The sequence below is a fragment of the Oryx dammah genome, unplaced genomic scaffold, assembly GCF_014754425.2.
Source record: "Oryx dammah isolate SB20612 unplaced genomic scaffold, SCBI_Odam_1.1 HiC_scaffold_26, whole genome shotgun sequence".
NCBI classification, from domain to species: Eukaryota; Metazoa; Chordata; class Mammalia; order Artiodactyla; family Bovidae; genus Oryx; species Oryx dammah.
Genome location: NW_024070210.1, coordinates 95,278,495 through 95,298,282, shown reverse-complemented (window position 1 = coordinate 95,298,282; position 19,788 = coordinate 95,278,495). Strand labels below are relative to the sequence as shown.

The 19,788-nt window shown below is 52.8% G+C and overlaps 1 protein-coding gene across 1 annotated transcript in view; it reads right to left on the bottom strand.

The window, feature by feature from the left end:
- Window positions 1-1,349: 1,349 nt before the first annotated feature.
- LOC120853594 (histamine H2 receptor-like) overlaps window positions 1,350-19,788 on the bottom strand; it is a 29,572-nt gene continuing 11,133 nt past the window's right edge. The window contains exon 3 of the mRNA XM_040227553.1: window positions 1,350-4,012. Within this exon, the coding sequence (XP_040083487.1) occupies window positions 3,682-4,012 (331 nt within the window). The 3' untranslated portion in view covers window positions 1,350-3,681. The remainder of the gene's footprint in view (window positions 4,013-19,788) is intronic.

Sequence of the window (19,788 nt, the reverse complement as noted above, 5' to 3'; positions counted from 1 at the left end):
GGAAGGGTCTGATTCCTTCGGGTACTCGTCCTGGAGCCTGAAGTCTGCTGTAGGGTCTGGGGTAGATCTGATGTGACTATCGACACCTCCTCCCCCACCCCCAAAGTGGGGTTGTCCTTGCTCACTCTGCCTTCACCTCTTCCCAAGCTGGACTCTGAAAGATCTCTTTTGTAACACAGACCTCATCAGCTCCCTCTCAATGCAGGCCTTTCGAAGCCTTCCCACTACTCACAGCAGGAGGCAATGTTCCTGGATGCAGCTCCGTCTGGAACCGCTCTGCTCCATGACCCACAGCTGTGTTCAAGCCTCCCAGCGCCTCCTTCCTCTCCTCTTGTCCCTCCCTCCTTGGCCTACTTAGCAACAGTGGTTTTGCTTCTCCTCCACTTCCCATTGGTGGAACCTGAACCTGTTGGGATGAGATTCTGGAAACTGTGGTCCCCAGGCTTCTGGCCCTGGCTGGGCTTCTATAAAGTGCCCCAATATTCAGCACACACAGAGTTTTCCTTCAGCAGACACCTCCTCACTCTTTTTACACCGCCTACATAGAACTATTTGACATTATCTAGAGACTGCCTTGTTCTGCTACTTTCATCTTCCCCAAGGACCCCTTAACACACTTTGTCTTCTCTGCTCTGAAATATATGAAAATCCATTTCAGGCAGATCAGCTCCTGTAAGCTTTGATTGTGATGACTCAAATGATTTCTTCTCTGTTTCCTGTGGGAATTCATCAAGGTATGTCTTGGTGTGTCTTTCTGCGAGGTCCCCGAGGTTCAGGATTCCACAGCCTCCTCCTTCCACCTCAGGAAACACTACTCACTGCTGACACCGCTTTTCCAACAGTGACCTGGACTCTGGTCAGCTCCCTCCCTCCCTTTTCCAAGCCCTTTCATGAGTGCCTTTGGGAATCATTTCTTGCATAGAATCCTTGACCTGGTTTTTCACTTGCACTTCACTTACTCTCCACTGCAGAAGACTTCTTTGATTGACAGGTTTTCCATTTTAAAGATGTCTTTCTCTCCCACCTAACAAAAGGCATTGCCGAATCTGACAATTTCAGAAATACTCCCTTCTGCAAACACTGATCGAGTGCCTACCACGTACCTGGCTCACCAGGTGAGACAGATGAAGATCTGAACTTCTGACCAGCCTGTCCTTCATTTCCAACACGATGTTTCAAGATAAGACCTCCTTTGCTGAGGATTCTTTTACCTTTCAAGGCAATTTCTCAGTTGGCTTCTACCCCAACATTTTATCATAATCCTTTTTCTAAATCAAGACACACTGTATGATGAAGTTTGGGGAGTATTTCCTCACCAGGAAGTTAAAAAATAAAACCACAAGGCAGCATCTGTTTTGATAGCTTTATTGGAACATCCTGATAACATGAAATGTGGATTTGGGGGCGCAGTGCAGATGCTTCTTCTCTGGGCAGCGCACGCCCCGCTTCTGCAGCCAGCAGGGGATGCAGGGGTTCTCCAGGAGGGCAGGGCAGCTCAGAGAAAGATCTGCAGTGGCAGGCGGCACGTAGGCACCCTGATGTCAGCCCCGACCAGCTGAGTCTGTAATCAGCCAGACCCGTCTTATGCTCCATCTACCTGGGCCATGACATAGAAACCCACCTGTCTCAGGTTCCTGGGAAAACTTCCAAGAGAGGGATTCTGAGATTTCCAGAGGAATCCAGCCAACAGATTGAGCATCTCTGGAGAACCCTGGGGCAAATCGTGCCTTCAGGTGTATTGGCAGATAAATTGCTTAAAGCTCCCACTACGTGGGCCAAACAGTCTCCGAGGAGCTAGACACACAATGGTCAACAGAAATAGGCAGGACTCACTGACTGACAAGGGTCAGGGGCCCACACAGGCATGACAGGCATGCCCATGGCTTCCGAGGACAGTTCCAGGGGTGTGGGTGGGAGGCCAGACCCAATAGGGACAGTCAAGGAAGACTCCAGAAGACTCCCTGAAAAGTGATACTTCAGCTGAGATCCCGTGGCTGAAAGGACAAGAGCAGCTTTTCAAGTGATGGAAACAGCTCTGTGCCAGGCGTAGCTGGAAGGAGCAGTGAGATTAATAAACCCAAAGGAGAAGGCTGGTGGGGCTGGGGTGAAGAGGTAGAAAAGAGGGTCGGGGGGAGGAGGAGGCTGGAGGGCACACCACGGCCCACCACGCGGGGCCTGTGGGCTGGCTTTCTCCGTGTGGTAGCGTTTTGCACAGCCCACTCTGGCTGGAGGATAGAGAGTGGACGGGGAGGAGTGGGCCAGTGGGGAATGCAGGAAGCTTTCCCGTTTTCCTGATGGAGGGGATGGCAGCGGGACCAAGTGAGGGCCGGGCAGGTGAGAGAACACACGTGGGAGCTACGTCCATCCAGAGCGTGGAGCCTGAGGAGCCAGGAGGAGGGTGGGGCCAAGATGGACCTTTGAGGCCAATGGTAGGGTTTCTATCTGAGGAGGGGGATCCTGGGGCAGAAGCAGATGCAGGGCAAAGATCAAGGTGCAGAGGCCGACATGCTCCAGGTGAGGCTGAGAAACAGCGAGAGCTTCCAGCAGGAACCTGGAAGGTACACATCTGTGAGGAATTTTCGAGCTAAGCCTCCCGGTAGCTTCGGCAGTGCTGATGAGGCCACAGAGAGTGAGGAATGGCAGTGAGAGGTAAAGGCTCAGGATTGAGCCTTGGGCAATGGCCACGTGTGAAGACTGGGGAGGGGGCTGAAAAGGCATGAGTGGGTGGGGAGGGGGACCCCAGGAGGGCGTCTTGCAACCAGGGGAAGAGGGGGCTCAGGGAGGGGCAGTGGTCATGCGGGGAGCCCATGGACACCCTCATCTCTTCCACCTTCTTCAACAACCCTGAAAGTAGGAAAGGGGAGCGGTGCCCCCAGGACAGAGTGAGTAAGGGGCTGCTCCAAGGAGGAGGCCGCCGCAGGTCTCCCCGCCTCCAGCAGAGCGCGCGCCGGGGCCAACTTCCTGACTCGAGCCTGTTGGGTCCCCCTCCCCCAGCCTGACCCTCCTTGTTGCCCCTCACGTTTTCCCCAGCAAATCTGCTCCACGCCTCTCCTTCTTGATGAAAGCACCAGAGAGAGTCAGAACTGCAGCATGAAGGCCGCCCCCCCCAGGCTCTAGATCTGAGCCTGGCTTCCAGGAGGGTCGACTGAGTCAAAGAACTACCGAGGCCTCTCTGCAGAGGCAGGGCAGGGTCCCATCGAAGAGCATGGGCTGGAGGCCTGGATTTCTACCCATCCTCCTGTTCGTCTGTTTGTCCCCTCCTTCCACAGTGATTCTCAAGGTCCTGCGCGAGACGCACCTTCTAGCTGAGCGGCCCCACACTTCTCTGAGCCTGTCTCCACCCCTGATCCCTGGTGCGCGTACTAAAGACAACGTGAGCCGACTCCGGCGAAGTGCCGGGCACACAGAAGGTGTTCACTAAAGACGGGCGTCCTTCCCTTCCCTACCCTTCCCTCCCTGCATCCCACAGAGCGCTGGGATGGCAACACCCTCTGCGGTGCCCAGACGGCACCCGTGTTTCCGCACACACACAGGTCCTCAGAAGTCCCGCCGTCTCTGCTGGTGACTCAGGGCCAGCACCAACGTGAGCTTTGAACCCGTGGGATTCGGCAGACCTGGACCCAGGGGAGTCCCAGAGCAGGGCGGGCCAGCTCCATTTCAGCCGAGGACCCCAGCACCCACCTACTGTGTGCTCTGGGAGTCCCCAGACTGGAGCCAGGGTGTCTTCTCTGTGGTTTGTGGGGCTTTGGGGTCCTTAATGGCTCCGGAAGTCAAATCATGGTGCTGGGGAGCAGTTATCTTCAGCGTCCTGGGGCCGGGTCTAACCGTCTCGGAGGGCAGTGTCCTCACCGATTCCTGGGCGGCTGTTGTTGGCGGCTCCTCTGACAGTGGCGCCCCTGGCTGCTCCTCCCAGGGGCCTCCCCCGTGTCTCTGGAGGAACCTAAGCGCCCAAAGGCTCTTGCAGCAGCTGAGAAGGTTGCTGGAGCACGCAGTGCGGGACTGTGCTGGATTCCTGGGGGGATACAAGCACAGGGCGGGCTGAGGTGAGCTCCACAGCAAGGCCAGTGGGCCAGACCTGGCCTCTGGCCTTTGCTTCTTCTCAGCTGGGGCCTGGGGAGGGTGGGGTGAGATGGGACAGAATTTGGAGTGGGGGAGTGGGGGAGTGGGGGATTGGTGGGACCTCCCACGTCAACAGGGCTTCCAACACAGAGGAACATTCAGGAGACTGGCTTTCAACTCCCAACTTGGCTTCTAAGATGCTGTGTACCCTTGGTCAAGTTAGTGTTATAAAATATGTGTATAAGTATCCCATTCATTGCCTGGCTCATAGTTTGAACCCAATGAATGTTTGCTATTTCTGTGTCTGAATAAAATGATTCCTGGACACCTACATCCTGCTTTGCATGAGTCGGGGGGAAGGCTGGGAGAGAACACAAAGACTTTTCAGCCTTGCATTAAAACCGGTTGTGAATACGTCTGCCTCCCCATTAGAACGTGTGGTCCCTGAAGGAAAGGCGCTTGCCTTTCAAACTCCTACTGAGCAGCCAGCACATAGTAGGCCCTCAGTTGATATCTGCTGAGTCAAGCTGATTGAAGGTCCCTGAAGGAAAGTTAGCCAAACACTCGGGAGGAAAGGTTGTAACAAAGTGTTTGATGTACATTTTCAGAAAGGATGTCCCCCACATCCAGGTATACAAAAGTCCTTTGCCTGTTGCATGCTAGTGTGGACGGCTGACCTGCTTTTTCCTTCCACTATGTTCAGTGAGTAAGAATTCCTTGATCGTTTTTATCTTGAGACTTCTGAGGTCAAGAGAGAATGGCTCCACATGGTGGGCCTGTTTTTCAGCACCCAGCATGCAGGTCTCCCTTCATAGCCCGGAGCGAGGGCAGGCTCAGCGCTTTAATCAGGCAGTGGAATCTGGACAGAGTTGGGGGGCGTTTTCTTGTGTCATTGTTTATGCATGCACAAGCACCTCCATTTTCCGCAAGTGATACTGGATTTCCGTTTATGGTGATGATAAAAAGTCCTATCAATCCATTCTGGTGAAAACAGCCAGGGGTGTGGAGATCTTAGGTGCACATATACAGTTGGGAGAGGACCGTGGGCTGCACAGGGAAGGGGACCTGCCACTAGCTGTGGTTCTGGGGGTGTCCTTGCAAGTCCTGGCCCACCCTGGCTCACCCGTGGCCCCTGGAGACTCTGCCTAGGTCTCTGCAGCTCCAGGGCAGGCAAAATCTGGCTTCAGCTCTGTCTAAGGCAGCGGCTGCCGCCTAGCTTCATACTTCCCTGCCTAGGCTGCTGGAGCAGTGGCTTTCCGCGTCCAGTGTCAAGCTGGGAGCTAGCCTTCGCTTGGTCCTGAGATCAGGTCCTCTCTGAATGTCTTACAGAAGCTCGTGCCTGGCCTCAGCTCTAGCCATGATCTGTTAAGGGATTCTGGCCACCAGAGGAAGCAAACTCACTGCCTTCCCCAGAGAGAGAAAGAAGAGCACCATTGCTCCTCTTAGAGTCCTTCAGAGTGGCGCTGTGATACGGCTGTGACTCTGTAAGACGTTGTGGACAGGGACACAGCCGACACCCGAGCCTCCCTCAGCGCCTGACGTGTCCTGGCTCAGCCAGTGCTGGAGGCCTCACGTGGCCCAGCCTCTCGCCATGGGTCTGGCCAGGCCCACTGTCACCTGCACGTCAAGGTCACATCCCTGGCATTTCAGAGGCTCCAGTTCTCCATGCCAGCAGGGTACATATTTGACCAAGCAGGCAGGGATCTAACCTTGGATTAACATACCAGATAGAGCCTGAAGTGTGATAAAATGACTTTCACTGAGATTAGTGAAATTATGGAAGACAGGACAGCTCTAGGCTATGAAACTACCTCCCTTCTCCTAAAAGGCTTAAAAATCCCTTAAAATAATGTGATTGTGAAGTATCACATGTTCATAGTAAAAGATTCAGAACATAGAGACTAACAAGAAGAAGAAAACACACATCTCAAATAACTCCTCTACTCAGATCTTTTTTGCTACATGGTGATTCTGCCCTTAAATATTTTTAAATAAAATACATCAAAGAGATTATATAAAAAACACATATGTGTGGCTTAAAATATTAAAATGCATGCCAGCGTAACCACCTCTCAGGCTAGGTAGCAGAATTTACCAACCTCTGACTTGTTTCAGCAAATATGTATGTATTGGTAAATAATACTTGGTGTTGTTCCGCCAGCATTTTACTTTTATATAAATGGAATCGTGGTTTACGGGGTTTTTTTTTTGTTTTTAATGTACTACCTTTTTTTAAAGTGATTGTTTAACATTATCTTTTTGGGACTGAGCTGTGTTGACACGTGGACCTGTAGATCATTTTCACTGTCATAAGGTATCCCAGCATGGGAAGATACTCTAATTTATTTATCCATTCCCCTTTTGATGGACATCTGAGTTGTTTCTCATTTTTATGATCTTCTCTCGCAGACTTCTTTTTCAGTTTACACTCTGCTGGTCTCATTAAATGAACAGGAGCGTTTCCTCCTTTCTCCCCTCTGAAGAGTCTGAGCAGCCCTGGAATGATCTCTCCCTCGAGTGTCTGGCGGAACTCCTTAGCAAAGCCAAGTACTACTCATCTTTCATTTACTTTATTTTTAGAGGTTGTAGGATCTATTTCTTTTCTATTTCTTCCCAAGTCAGTTCTGGCAGATTCTGTTTTGCTAGGAATTTGTTCACTGCATCTGAGTTTTCCCTTGTTTGGGGCATAAAATTAATCAGGAGTTCTTATTATCTTTCTTAATCTTTGTAAAATCTATAATAGTATCTCCCTTTCATTCTTAATGTTGTTCATGTTAATGATTAATCTCTATAGTTCTGTCAATTTTACCTTTTGAAGCAAATTTATTTGGTATATACAGGTCTGGAATTCTTATCCTTCTAGTAAACTGAATCTTTTTTCAAAAGGTGGTGACCATCTTTATGTTTAGTAATCCTTTTTGCTTACAGTTCACTTTGATATTAATACAGCTACCCAGATTTCTTTTGGTTACTATTTGCCTAGTATATCTTATATTTCCTTCCTTATACGTTCTACATTCTTGTTTCCTTTAAGTCTATCTCTTGTAAAAATATTTGTTTGGATTTAAAAAATCATATCTGACAACCTTCACTTTTTAAAAGTTGGCACAACTTATTCCACTTATATTACCTATGATTACTGATGGATTTTGTGTTTTATATTTGTCCCACCCTTTCTAAAATTTCCTGTATTTTTATTTTTGTTTGGCCTGTTTGAAACAGCCTTTTTTCCTCCTTCTGTTTGCTCCTCACCATATAGAATTTCTATCCTCTTATAAAAGATTGTTACCATGCATATTTAACTTCACAAGGTCCGGTGGTATGCAGCCCTTCCGCCTTTACTTAGCTTGCCACCCATGCCAGAGAAGTTGGATTACCATCCTATGTAGACTTTCTTACATTAAACATGTCTAGAGATCCTAGTAGGGTTAATATTCCTTCATGGCCCATTTTTGCCCTGACAGTTGAAGCTAGAAGACATTAATGGGGTTTTAGCAGAGCCCGTAACAAAGTATCTGCCATTCAGTAAAGTAACGGCTTATGGAAACATCTCATTTTAACCTTCCCTCATCAATTCCCCTTCTTTTGGTAATGGTACCTGGATTCTTTATTGGGATCCAAACTTCCCTTACTCTATCCATGTGGGTGAGGTGAGATTTACCTCTTATTCATTGCCCTGGCTCCAGATCTGGGTACAGCGGTAGAGATATAACCCAAACCAGCCAATACAACTTAAGCCTAAAACTTTCCATTGGAACAGGAGGAAAGGGGCATATTTTGCATGGAGGGTGGGTACTAAGGTGGCAAGATGTAAAGTTGGAGCCTCTGGTGGCACCCCAGGGAGACTTTAACTGAAAAGGAAGCAGCCTAGGATGAAAGTAGTTGCCAGCTGGAGAAAGACAAATTTATGATGACATTTGAGTGGCTGAGTCCAGCTTGAAGCTACTCTTGATCTCTTCAGTTCTAAGCCAGTTCCCAACCTCCACCAATCCCAGCCTCTTATAACTGGGTTTCTGCCAATGGCATTTAAGTGTCCTAATGGCATTCCTAAGGAAAGTCCTTGGAATCTCCATCTTTTCTCATGAAGGCACTATAATATGTTTAGCCACCAGTGGTCAGAACTCAGTTTCAGTGAGAAGCTTTGCTCTGGCCTGCTCTGAGCCTCAGTTTCCTCATCTGTGAAATACGTTAATAGTAGCAAGCTCACAGGACTACTGTGAAGACTGCAGACAATGAGGGTCATTGCCCTTTCCCGTTACCCTCTGCCTCTTAGAGTACAAGTTATCACGCAGAACCACCATACCCATATGAGAATCCACTATTTCTTATAAATACTTGCCCCTTTATATGTGTCATCCCCATCGTTTGAAATTCCTGTATCTTCCCTGCTGTGCCCTTTGGAGTGGTTCAAGGTTCTGTTCAGGCATAGCCTCCTCTGCGGAGTTGTCTCTGAGGTCTCCCAAGGTTACTGATTCCCTCCTGCCTCCTAGAGCCCCTTTGCCAAGACACTAACCTTCTTGGGCTAACGATCAGTTTACCTGTCTCCCAGACTACAGACAGGTGTAGGACCTGTCATCGTCTGCCCCACTGTTCAAGTTTATAGCAGGGTTCAGTCGTGTGTGTGAGTTAATGAATGAAAGGCCCAGTCACCCTCAGTCTGGACGGTGGTGCTCCTGCCTTCCGACTTTCCGATTCACAGAGGGGCCGCAGCACTGCTGCTGGCTGCGCGGCAGCCTGCAGCCCTCTGGGTGGTGTCTCCTGCTGGTCTCGTTTCTACCTTCCCACTGCTACCAGCCCAGAAGAGCACTCTGAACCGGGACCTCGGGACCGAGAGGCAGCCTTTCAGCCAATCCCTGCTGAACGCCAGCCCTGTGCTGGGCTGACTGGGGTCAAATGTGAGATCTGGAAGCTGGAGTCCTGCATTCTGGCTGAGGCTGCCTCACTCTCCTGCTGTCGGTCTCAGACAATTCCACCTCCTGCTGAAACTCATCTCATCATCTGTGAAATGGGCATGATCCCAGTGGAAGGCTGTGGAAGCCAGGAGAAGGGGTGCGAGAAGGGAAAGGCTGAGGAATTCTAGAAGGTTCTTCTCCTCTCCCTCTTCCTCTCTTTCCTGCGATGGGTACAGCCGTTAGCTGCTTTGCCCTGAGGGTCAGCAAGGACTGGTGACTGAGGGACTGTGTGCTGAAGGCTGGGCTGGCCCCTGAACCCAGACCCTTGCTTACCCCACACGCAAGCGCCTGGCAGAGCTGGCACACCCAGGCGGGCAGTGTCACCTCCATCCTGGGAGCCGGCTCCCTGGGAAGTCCTATCTCGTTCTTGAGAAGAGGGAAGTGGAGGCACTTACAAAGGGGAAGTGACCCTCTAGTACCCTGGGAGGCAGCTACAAACCATGTGTCTGACTCCTTGCCTTGTGCTTTTACGAAAATCAGAGGTGCCCCTCTTCTCCAAGGAGACTTAATTTCTGGTTGTCCTAAAATAAGCTTTGAGGCAGAAATTCCCAGATGCCAAGTTATCAGAGCCTACTCGCATGAGTGTTATCTTCCTTGAACTATTTACTATCACAAACCAGTATTACCCAATATTTGGCTGAAATGACCAAACTTCCGCCCTTCGCTCATGAAAGAACTGATTTTTTTTTTCAGTGCATTCTCATAATTTTCTGGAAGTAAACACAGTCTGCTTTGAAGAGTGGAGGGCCAGGCCAGGGTAGTGGGCACTCAAGACTGAGCCCACAGATGGAGCTTTCTGTCTGTCCTTCAAGTATCAAGAGCAAGCTAGGCAAAGGCTTCCTGCAGGAGCTTTGCAAACACAGCGTTCATTTTCATTACAGATAAGACACCCACAGAACTCCCCGAGACTAAGTTGAGATAATAAGTAACAGTCACAAACTATTATCCCTTTTTAGTTTTTTTCCTGTGACAAGGGAAAGGATGGTGAGGGTCAGGGTACTTTAGGATCCTGAAAGTGATCTTGATTAGAGACCTCCCAGAACATACACCCCTAAATGCTGGTAGGCCACAGCCTGGGACCAGACTAAGAGCTCAAGGGAAGGGCTGGTGGTGACTCACCACCGGCGGCAACCCCCGCGGCCTGGTAACACAGCCAGCATCCATGAGCTGTACTGGTGAATGACTAGTAAGTAAGTGACTGACAAGCGAGCCTTTACGAGTGCTCACGTGCTGGGTCCTGAGCGGGATGCTTGGCATCCTTTTTCTAGTTAGTGGCACTCCAAGGTAAGGGCAGGTGTTCCATTTCACAGACTAGGAAACTGGGGCTCCAGGCGAGTAAGTGGTGCCTCCAGATTACTCAGGAGCAAAGCTCAAATGTGAACCAACAGCTGTGGACTCCCAACTCTGATCCCTTCCCACTCCCTTTCTGAGGGCCAGACCACATCAGTACGATGGAGAGCTAATATGAGAGATGCAGAGATGGTCAGGGCAAGGTCACTGGTCTCGAGGTGCTCAAGGATGTGAGTGGGTATGTGTGTGTGAACACACACATGTGTGCACCCAAGAGCGTGTATGACAGTGCCTGAGTGTGCATGGCAGTGTATGCATCAGTGAGTAAGTGTGTGTGGGCAGGCGGTCTGTAACAGCAGCCATTTCTGGCCCTGGGGATCTGGGGAGGTGTCGTGGAGCAGACATCATTGGAATCGGGTCTGGGGCAATGAGCGGAAATTGAACAGATGGCTAGAAAGGTGGGCAGTTTCTCGAGGCCCAGGGAGGCAGCACGAGCCGTGCGTCGTACTCTGAGAACTTGGAGTGGTCTAGGTCAGCTGGAGAAAAAGGAACTTGAGGTTGCAGTGGAGGGGAGTGGAAAGGTTTTCCATGGCCAGAACAGCTTGGCCTTGCTGGAGCTGACAGGCACCTGAGCACTGCTGAAGGCTTTCTGCCTGGGGAGCGTTTTGAACTGACCAAGGTACGGTCTCAGCTATAGCGTGGCCTGGCTGGTCTCCAGGAGTTGCTGACTGCATGTGTTAGTGTGACTGTACTTGCCCGTGGGTGTAGGAGCCCTGGGGGTGGGGGGGAGTGCTCCCCTCTGGTAGGGAGCGTGCACCCCGACTGGGGGAGGCGTGGCTCCAGGGCCAGGCTCTGCTGGTTTCCTGGGGTCCTCTTTAAGGCCCTCGGCCAACAGTCACACTAAGCGCTTACTGTCAGTCTGGCATGCCACGGGGGCCCCACAACCCACATCTTTACAGAGGAGGGGACTGGCTCTTTGTAGGGTTAAGCAATCGACCTAACCAAGGTCACACAGCCAGTGGGTGGAGGAACAGGGCTCTGTGCCACAGTGGTGAGGTCCGAAGCCCATGCTCTGGGCCCTGAGAAGCAGCCGGCTGACGGCGAGGCCCGACTCTGGGCATTTTGTCAACAGTGGCTCAGTTTAATTCACACATCCACCTCAGCTTAATTCACATATCCACCGCTATTTGATGGAGGGGGAAACAAAGGCACAGAGAGGTTAGGAAACTCATCTGAGGTCACACAGCTGGTAAGGAGTGCTGGGCATGTCACAGCACACTGGTTTTGCTGCTTCAAGGACATGTAAAGGCGTGGCAAGCCCTACTTCCGCTCAGCCCTTCCTCTGCCTCTGCTGATAAATGAGGCGGCAGAATAATAAAGGACAGGAGTGATTGTAGGTCAGCCTTAACCCAACTCTCATAGTATCCATGTGCTATGCTTGATGCTATGATACTATGGCACTCTTACCTCCAGCAGTGGAGGGAGCTCCCAAAACCCCTGAGTCACTCGCACAGCAAGTAAGTGTAGGCGGGTTGAGAGAGCGCAGCTTGGCCGCCCGCTGGAGTTCCCTGCCCTGGCTCCTCCCAGTCCAATGGGCCCTGCTCAGATCTCCCCAGTCCTGGGGGGAGCTGGTGTTCACCCGGCCCAGGTGCTCCAGCCCTCCAGTAACCTCCACGTGAGACTGCCTGGCTTGCTCAATCCTTAGCCTGAAACTGCTGTTTTTTAAAAAAACTGAAGTAACCCTCTCCCCCGCCTTCCCCCCAACTCATGCCAATGGATGCCATGGACAAAGAACCCATGGTACCCGAGGCAACTCTCAAAGTCATTTCTTACCATTCATTCCGTTCCCACCCCACCCACCCCACCCCACACCCCAACACCCACCATCACCCTCCACCGCCCCCGCTGGGAGGCAGGTGAAGGGTCACACCCATTTCGCAGATGTGAAACTGAGGCCCAGACAGGCTGCCATTTGCTCCAGGCCAGTTGGGCATTATATCCCAGGCTTGGCTCCTGGCACCATCATGTCAGTCCTTTAGATGTGAGACTTATCTGCTCCTGTCAATGACAAATCGGCACTTGCCATGAACCTACAAGGATTAAACCATGGGCAGCTGCAGCTGCTGACTTTCAACAGCCCCTGAAGGAGTCCAGGGTGGAGAGCACCACTGAGGCACTCTGCCCTGGGAAAAACTGGCAGAACAGGTCTTCAGATAGACACTCTCAGGAGCCAATTCTGTGAGCCTAATTCTTGCATCTCCTCATATCTAGAAAGCCCTGAAATCCTTCATGGTGATGAGTGCTCCTCATGACTAGCAGAAACCTTCTGCAGGTATACTCCCTTCACCAAAATCTGCCTCTTTGGAGAAGCTTCTCAGAGCTTCTGAAATGCTGTCCTGCCGGCTACAGTCTTCATTTTGCCCGAATAAAACGTAACTCTCAACTCACACATCGTACAATCTCTAGTCTCTGAAGGGCTCAAGCCCTGGATGTGGGCACCCTGATGGCTCCTCCTCAGCCCGTTCTGCTCCCCTCTTCTCTCGCCCCTGTCCAGGCTAAATGGCAGAGCCCTCTCCTCCTTGCTGAGGATGCCCTCTGTCTTCGTCAGCCCCCCTCACAGCGGCTCCAGGGCCCTCCCCGCTGCATGGTCAGAAGTGGCTGACAGCGACCCCCGCCCCCGCACTGCACAGCCAAGCTAGAAAACAATTAAGCAAAGTGTAACAAGGCCGAAAATATCCCTCCCCTTTCACCAGTAATTCTGGTTCCAGAAATTCAGTTTCTAGGGAAATAATCTGAAAGAAACAAAATGTTCTTTTCATGGAGATGTTCATCACAGGGTTGCTTATAATAGCAAAAATAATGCCTAGACAAGGGCAAAATGCAAACACGGGGAAGCATTTCAGCCTGTCTCAGGCTCTGCGGGCAACCCCTCCCCCACCAGGACGGCCTTGAGCGACTCTGTTCTCCGGGCCTGTGGGTCTGTTCTCTCCGCGATCGCCTGCAACTCCCATTTGAAGTGGGCACCTGCCCCGTGCCCATTTGACACTTGAAGAAATGGAGGCATGGAGAGGTAGCCTGCCTGAGGTCAGCCAGCTCCCAGGCAGTCAGGCGCTGTCAGGCGCTATCAGCCTCAGCCCCTGGCAGGGCAGCGGGGGTACTGGTCACCACCACCGGCAGCCCGTTGCTGACTGCGGGCCGGTGTGTCGGCTGGGCGCTGTGTCTCTGGCAGGGCAGGGGGCACGCTGTTTGGAGACGCACTGGGCTTGCTTGGGTTCTCACCTGGGCTGGTTGTCCCGCCATTCAGGCCACGATCCAGAAGGGAAACAGAGCCATGTGGGAGTGTCCGAGGGCATCCAGCCTTCAGGAGCCTTGTTGAGAGCAGCTCCCCCAACCCATAGAGGAGGTTGGGCGTCAGTTCCCTGCTACAGTGGGCCCTGCACCCAGCCCCTCCTTTGGGGTCAGAATGCTCATTGGAGGTGAGGTGAGGGGGGATCCCCTGCAGACATGGCAGAGAGGAGGCTTCATGGAGCTCTGCACCCCAGTTCCTCTGCTCCCAAGGGGGTGCAGAAGGCCCTTAAAATCCCCCAGACCTACAGTGAGTCTCAGTGTGCAGCTGGGCCTTGGGGCCTTCCTGCCAGGTGGTGTGGGGGTCTGTGGTAGAGGCCAAGGCCTGTGGGAGGATGTGGCTGGTCCTCAGCAATGCGGGAGGGCCTGGAGCAGGCATGGCGTGGGCGCCACAGATGAAGATGGACGCTGCGGGGGCCAGACAGCCCCCGGGAGCTTAGCTTACCCTGCAGGGAAGGAGCGGGCAGGGAAGGGACTCTTGCGTTGGTGGGGTTCCACTTCCAAAGTCACCATGGCTACAACTGGAAGTGACTGAGATCCCCTGACCTGGAAAATGTACGTTTCCCCACCATCTGTTAAGTGGTGGCCTATGGGCACGCAGAGCAGAATGAAACACTCTTACACTTCAGCACTGTGCTCTAGGCTTCTGTCCTAGGCCAGCCATTAATGCCTTTGGTCTTTCTTCCAGCCCTGGAAAGGAGGGAGGGGTTGGGGTGATCAGTCCTGCTTTTCAAATGGGGGCAAATTTTAGAAAAGGAAGTACATTTTCTATTCCAGTGCATTGGTTGGCTTCCCAGACCCCATGAATCCCAGTCCTTCCCTCCTCTCCTCCCCAACTTCCAGCCTCTGTTGCCTAGAATGGCACGTCCAACCTCCTCCCTTCAGCTTAGACAATTCCTGCCTGTCCTTCAGGAGTCCGCTGAGCCATCACCCCTTCCAGGAGGCTTTGCCCAATTGCTGGCCCCCCCGGGGCCCTCTTGGCCCCCACCCGCACTTACCCAACGTGTTTGCACCCTGACAGCTCATCTGAGAGCTCCATTAGTTGCACCCCCTCTAACCACGCCCCCCCCCCCCCCCCCCCCCCCCCCCCCCGCCGCCGCGCCCCACCGTACAGGGCAGGGGCTCTAAAGAGCAAGTGAACGAGTGAATCAGGAAGACTCAGCAGCCCCTGAGACAGAGACCTATCTTAGAGAACTCCATGCATGGGTCCTCTCGTCGCTGTGACCCTAGGACCACGTCTGCTCATAGAGACAGAAAGGGAGCACAGAGCGTGACTTCAGGGCTTGTGGAAGATGGCCCCATGAAGGGGGTTTCTCTCTGACTTTTAACTTTCATGTTCCATTTCAATGATAATGAAGTATTTATAAATATTCTGTGCCTCCCGAGTCAATGTGGAAAGGGGAAGTTCCTCAAGACCTCTGGGTGCTGGGAAATGTCCCGCTGTGCACGCAGAGCACCCATCTCCAGAGGACGATGGCACGCGCTCAGTCCCAGAATGAGGAAGGCCCGGGCCTCACCCACCCGCCCACAAGTCCCAGTGCCTGCAGTCCTCACTGCAAGCTGCAGCCTTCCACATGAGATGTAGGCAAGCAGAGCCACTTGCCCGTCTGGGGAGCTAGGACAACCCCCGCCCCCATCTTTCTGCACAAAAATGGGCAGGAAAGGAATGGTCCTCACATTCCACGGGAGCCTCGGGGACTCTGGACTCCCTAAAATGCCCAGCGGGTCTCAGACACACCTTGCCCCAGTCCCTCGATGCTACCACAAACAGCTGCTGTGGGCTTAAGGAATACAGCATTGCCTGTGACCCACTGCTGTCTCGTCAGGAGCAGGGACAGCTGCTAGGAGCTGTAGCCCTCTTTCGCAGTTGAGCACATAGAGGCCCAGAGAGAGGTGCGATCTTGTCAAGACCACACAGCCGTCCATGCCAGAGGCAGTGAGAAAGCCAGGCCCCCTGTCTGCCTGGCTGAGTCCCTCCTGGCAGCCCCATCCTGCACCCCGTCTGCACCCCTACCGGCGCGTGCCCCTGCCCGCAAAGCTCAGGCTGCAGCAAAGACACGTTTTACTGAATTTGCCTCTTCATCCTCAGAGCAATTCATTAGCATGAAAAACAGGTTCCTCCCCACCCTTGCCAGAAGATTCCTGACATAAACACTGTTGGGGGTTTGGCATAATTTCTCTCTCTTGTTAGTATTTATATATAATTAGTGTTGGAATGGTCCCTTGAGATGGATCCAAGCCCCCCATTTTCAGAGAAGGGACACGAAGCTCAGGATCAGGGTCCAAATTGAGTGCTTCAGTGGCGCAGCTGAGATACAAGTCCACGGAGCCTGTCTTGGACTTTCCAGCTGCTCATTTACAGGGGGGCCGCAGGAGGGAAGGGAGGAGAGGCAGGGTGGGGGGAAGGAAGAGAGGAGGAAGGGAGAAAGAACCGGAAAGAAGGAAAAACCGGCATTTACAAGCATCTACCCTGTGCCGGCACTTTGCATCAGCTGGTGCTGAGCCTCATCAAAATCCTCACAGGGAGATATTTTAATCCCCATTTTGCAGATGAGCAAGTTGAAGCTCAGAGAGGGCAAGCCACCTGCCCAAAGTCACAAAGCCAGTAAATGCTAGCACCCTTTTCTTTCCCCCACCTCAGGGGTTGGGGGCTTCCCTGGTGGTTCAGCTAAGTACAGAATCCGCCTGCAATGCAGGAGACCCCAGGTTGATTCCCAGGTCAGGAAGATCCCCTGGAGAAGGGACAGGCTACCCACTCCAGTATTCTTGGGCTTCCCTCGTGGCTCAGATGGTAAAGAACCCACCTGCAATGCAGGAGACCTGGGTTCAATCTCTGGGTTGGGAAGATCCCCTAGAGGAGGGCATGGCAACCCACTCTAGTATTCTTCCCTGGAGAATCCCCCTGGACAGAGGAGTCTGGCGGGCTACAATCCATGGGGTTGCAAAGAGTCGGACATGACAGGTACTAAATAGCACAGTACACAGGGGTTGGCAGACACTAGCCTGAAATGGTTGACAAAAGTGAATCGAAGAATTATATTCTGTGACTAGTGAAAATGATATGAAATTCCTATTTTGGTGCCCATAAATGAAGTTTTATTGGAAGGCAGCCAGCACCGTTCATTTCTGTATTGTCAGGGGCTGCCTCCCTGCTATGCCAGCAGGGTTGAGTAGTGGTTACCTTGGAACATAGGCATCGAAGAGCTAACGCACTTATCCTGTCTGGCCCTTTGAAGAAGAGGCTTGAGGAGCCCTGCCCTCCACCCTGCCTTTTCCCAGGGGTCTGGAAGGCGTGCAGGACCTCTCTGTGACTCTGTTCTCTGCACGAGGGTATCAGGGCTGAAATCCAGACCTCCTTCTGCTCGCCAAGCCATGTACTTTGGGGCTGGGTGCCCTGGAGAAAAGGCCTTCTCCTAATTTGTTCACCTAGTGTGTTTACCCTTTTCTTGTTGGTGCAAAGCTGCTAGCGGCGGGCCCCCCTCCCTCCGCATTGCAGCCCCCAAGAAGGAAGTCCCATAGCAGTCCTGTCAGACCTGTGACAGAAGGCGCCAGAAGGGAGGGTCAGGAAAGGGTAGGCGCCAGGGTCTGTGCCAAGCAGGCAGGAGGGAGGGAGGGTGGCCGGCACCGCTGGGGCCTCCAGCCTGCTTCAAAGGCACCGTCCCCAGAGGGCGGGAAATGAGCGGTTCTCTACCTTTCAAGTGACTCCTGGGGGGCCACGGTTTATTCTCCTCGACTTGTGAGGCTGTAAAAGGCTTCCCACCTCCTTTCCCTCTGCTCTCCTTCCCCTGACTCCAGGGCTGGGAGGGGGTCTCACTCCCCAAACTCTCTGAAGAGACAGAAGATGAAAAGGATTAACGCCTTGGTGCAGCCCACGTGCTCTGCTGTGTAGCAGGACAGACCCCCTCCCCAGGCCCGAGCAGGGCCTTCCCAGCTCACCCAGGCAGGAGAGGGGACGCAGGCCTCCGTGCAGTCCAGGAGGCAGCCTCACACCTGGACCCCCACCCCCAGGGCCATGAACGACCCGGAGCGGCCAGGAAGCCCGAGCACTTGGTAAAAGAGAGAAGGGGCCCTGGACATGGAGGGCGTGGGGAACCGGAGGGAAAGACAGCACAGAGCAAAATGGGAAAAGGAAAGGAAGTGAGGAAAGACAGAAAACGCAGGAAGCACCAGAGCAGCACATGCTAAGTGCAACAGCCAGGCATGGGAGACCATGGGTCATCTGAAATGCCCAGGCATGTCCATGGAGACAGGAAGTACATTCGTGGTGGGCTGGGAAACGCAGGGATTGGGAGGGTGATGGCTAAAGGCTACAGAGTTTCTCTGGGGTCATGAACACGTGCTGAAATTGACTGTGGTGATGGTGGCGTAACTCGGTGGAACAGACTCCAAGCCAGGGAAGTGTGCTTGAAATGAGTGAGTCCTACCGTATGTGAAGCATGTCTCAACAAAAGCGCTATACAAAAGAAAGCTAGAAAATGACAGAAAATAGACAAAATGAGAAGAAAGGAAAAGTGATGGATGGCAAAGAAGGAAAGCTCATGTCTGTTAAAGCACCTGCCACGTGCCAGGAACTGTCCTAAACGCTGGTATCCTTGATTCCATTTTACTCTCACAATTCTGCAGAGTAGGTCTGATAACAGTCATCATTTTACAGGTGAGGAAACTGCAGCTCAGACTGTCTGTGACTTGTCTAACATCACCCAACCCCTAACTAGGGGAAGACCAGGGCTCCTATCAGTTTCCCTAAGTTCCACCCTGAGGCAGGAAGACACCCCATTAGCCTTGCAGTGTGACTATCAGGCGCAGAGGGCGGGGGACAAGGCAGCTGGCAGCAAGGCTCCAGTGCAGGGGGCAGGGAGGCCCCTTGGTATGGTGGGGTGGGGGTGGGGAGCGGATGGGGAGCAGGGTGCAGGATACCAGCTGCTCTGGGCACTTGTGCCAAGAGTGTTCGGGAAGGCCCCTAAAGAAATACTGGAATCAACATGCCAGAGGTTAGTCTATTTCAGAACCCAAATGATATGAGTGGACAAGTTTGGGGTAAATTATGCAATGCTTCCTTTCTGAGCAAAGCCACTTCTTAAGAAGAAGCGTGTATACATTAGTCATGCAAACTTTTTACTGCTAATGGGATCCCAGCCTCCTCTGCCAGACCAGACTGGACTTGGAGCAGAAGATAAAGCCAGCTCTGCCCTCCCCCAGCTCCCAACCTCAGGTCAAACTGGGTCACGGCAGCATGGAGACACAATGGACCACATCCAGGTTGTCCGAACTCTGGATCCCCATCCCAATTCCAGGATCCTTTCACCACTCCTGGGGGGCATGTGGGGTGACTCTGTGATTCACAGCAGGCTGTGGATTCCCCCGGTCAGACCTGTTGCTGATGCTGCTAGTTGGAGGCAAGCCCTTTAGTGACGTCAGAGTTAGAAAAAGGAACCAGGAATTTCTTAGCTTCCACCAGGTTCCAGCAACTTCCCTCTGAGGCTGGGTTCCCTGATCTCTTAAGCAGGGTGGTGTTAGTCACCTCTCTGGGCTCCTATGGACCTAGGACAAGACATTTACGCATTCAGCCATTCACTTATTCATTCAACAAGCACTACTGAGCACACTGCCAAGCCCCGTGCTAGGTGTTAGGCAGGAACCAGCACAGATGTGGGCCTGCCCTCAGGGGGCTTACAGTCTAGGGGAGCAGACACTGCACAGATAAGATGTGCCAAGAGGGGTGAGAAGCTGTCCTGGGCTGGGGGGAGGCGTGGCCTGGGGACAGAACTGAGGGGTACAGAAGAGGAGGCAGGGAGCAGGGCGAGCTGGAGGGCAGGGCCTCGTGGGTCAGGATAAGAACTCGGGGTCGCTTCCAAGAGCACCCAGGGGCAGAGCTGAAGGTCGTCCTGTCGGAGGAAACATTCTCGCCAGCAGCTGAAGGAAGGAGGGCGGATGGGAGGCAGAGGCCCGTGAGGGGAGAGGGCTGGCTGCAGGGGGGCACCTGTGGCTTCCTGCCTCCCTCCGCACCTCTTCTCCTTCCTGAGTTCTGACTCCCACCTCTGGGCCTCAGGGAGAAGGGCAGTGGGCACAGCGACCCTGCAAGGAGGTGGAAGACTCCGTCTCTAGAGAGACGCAGATACTCTGTTGCTCAGAAAGCTTATCT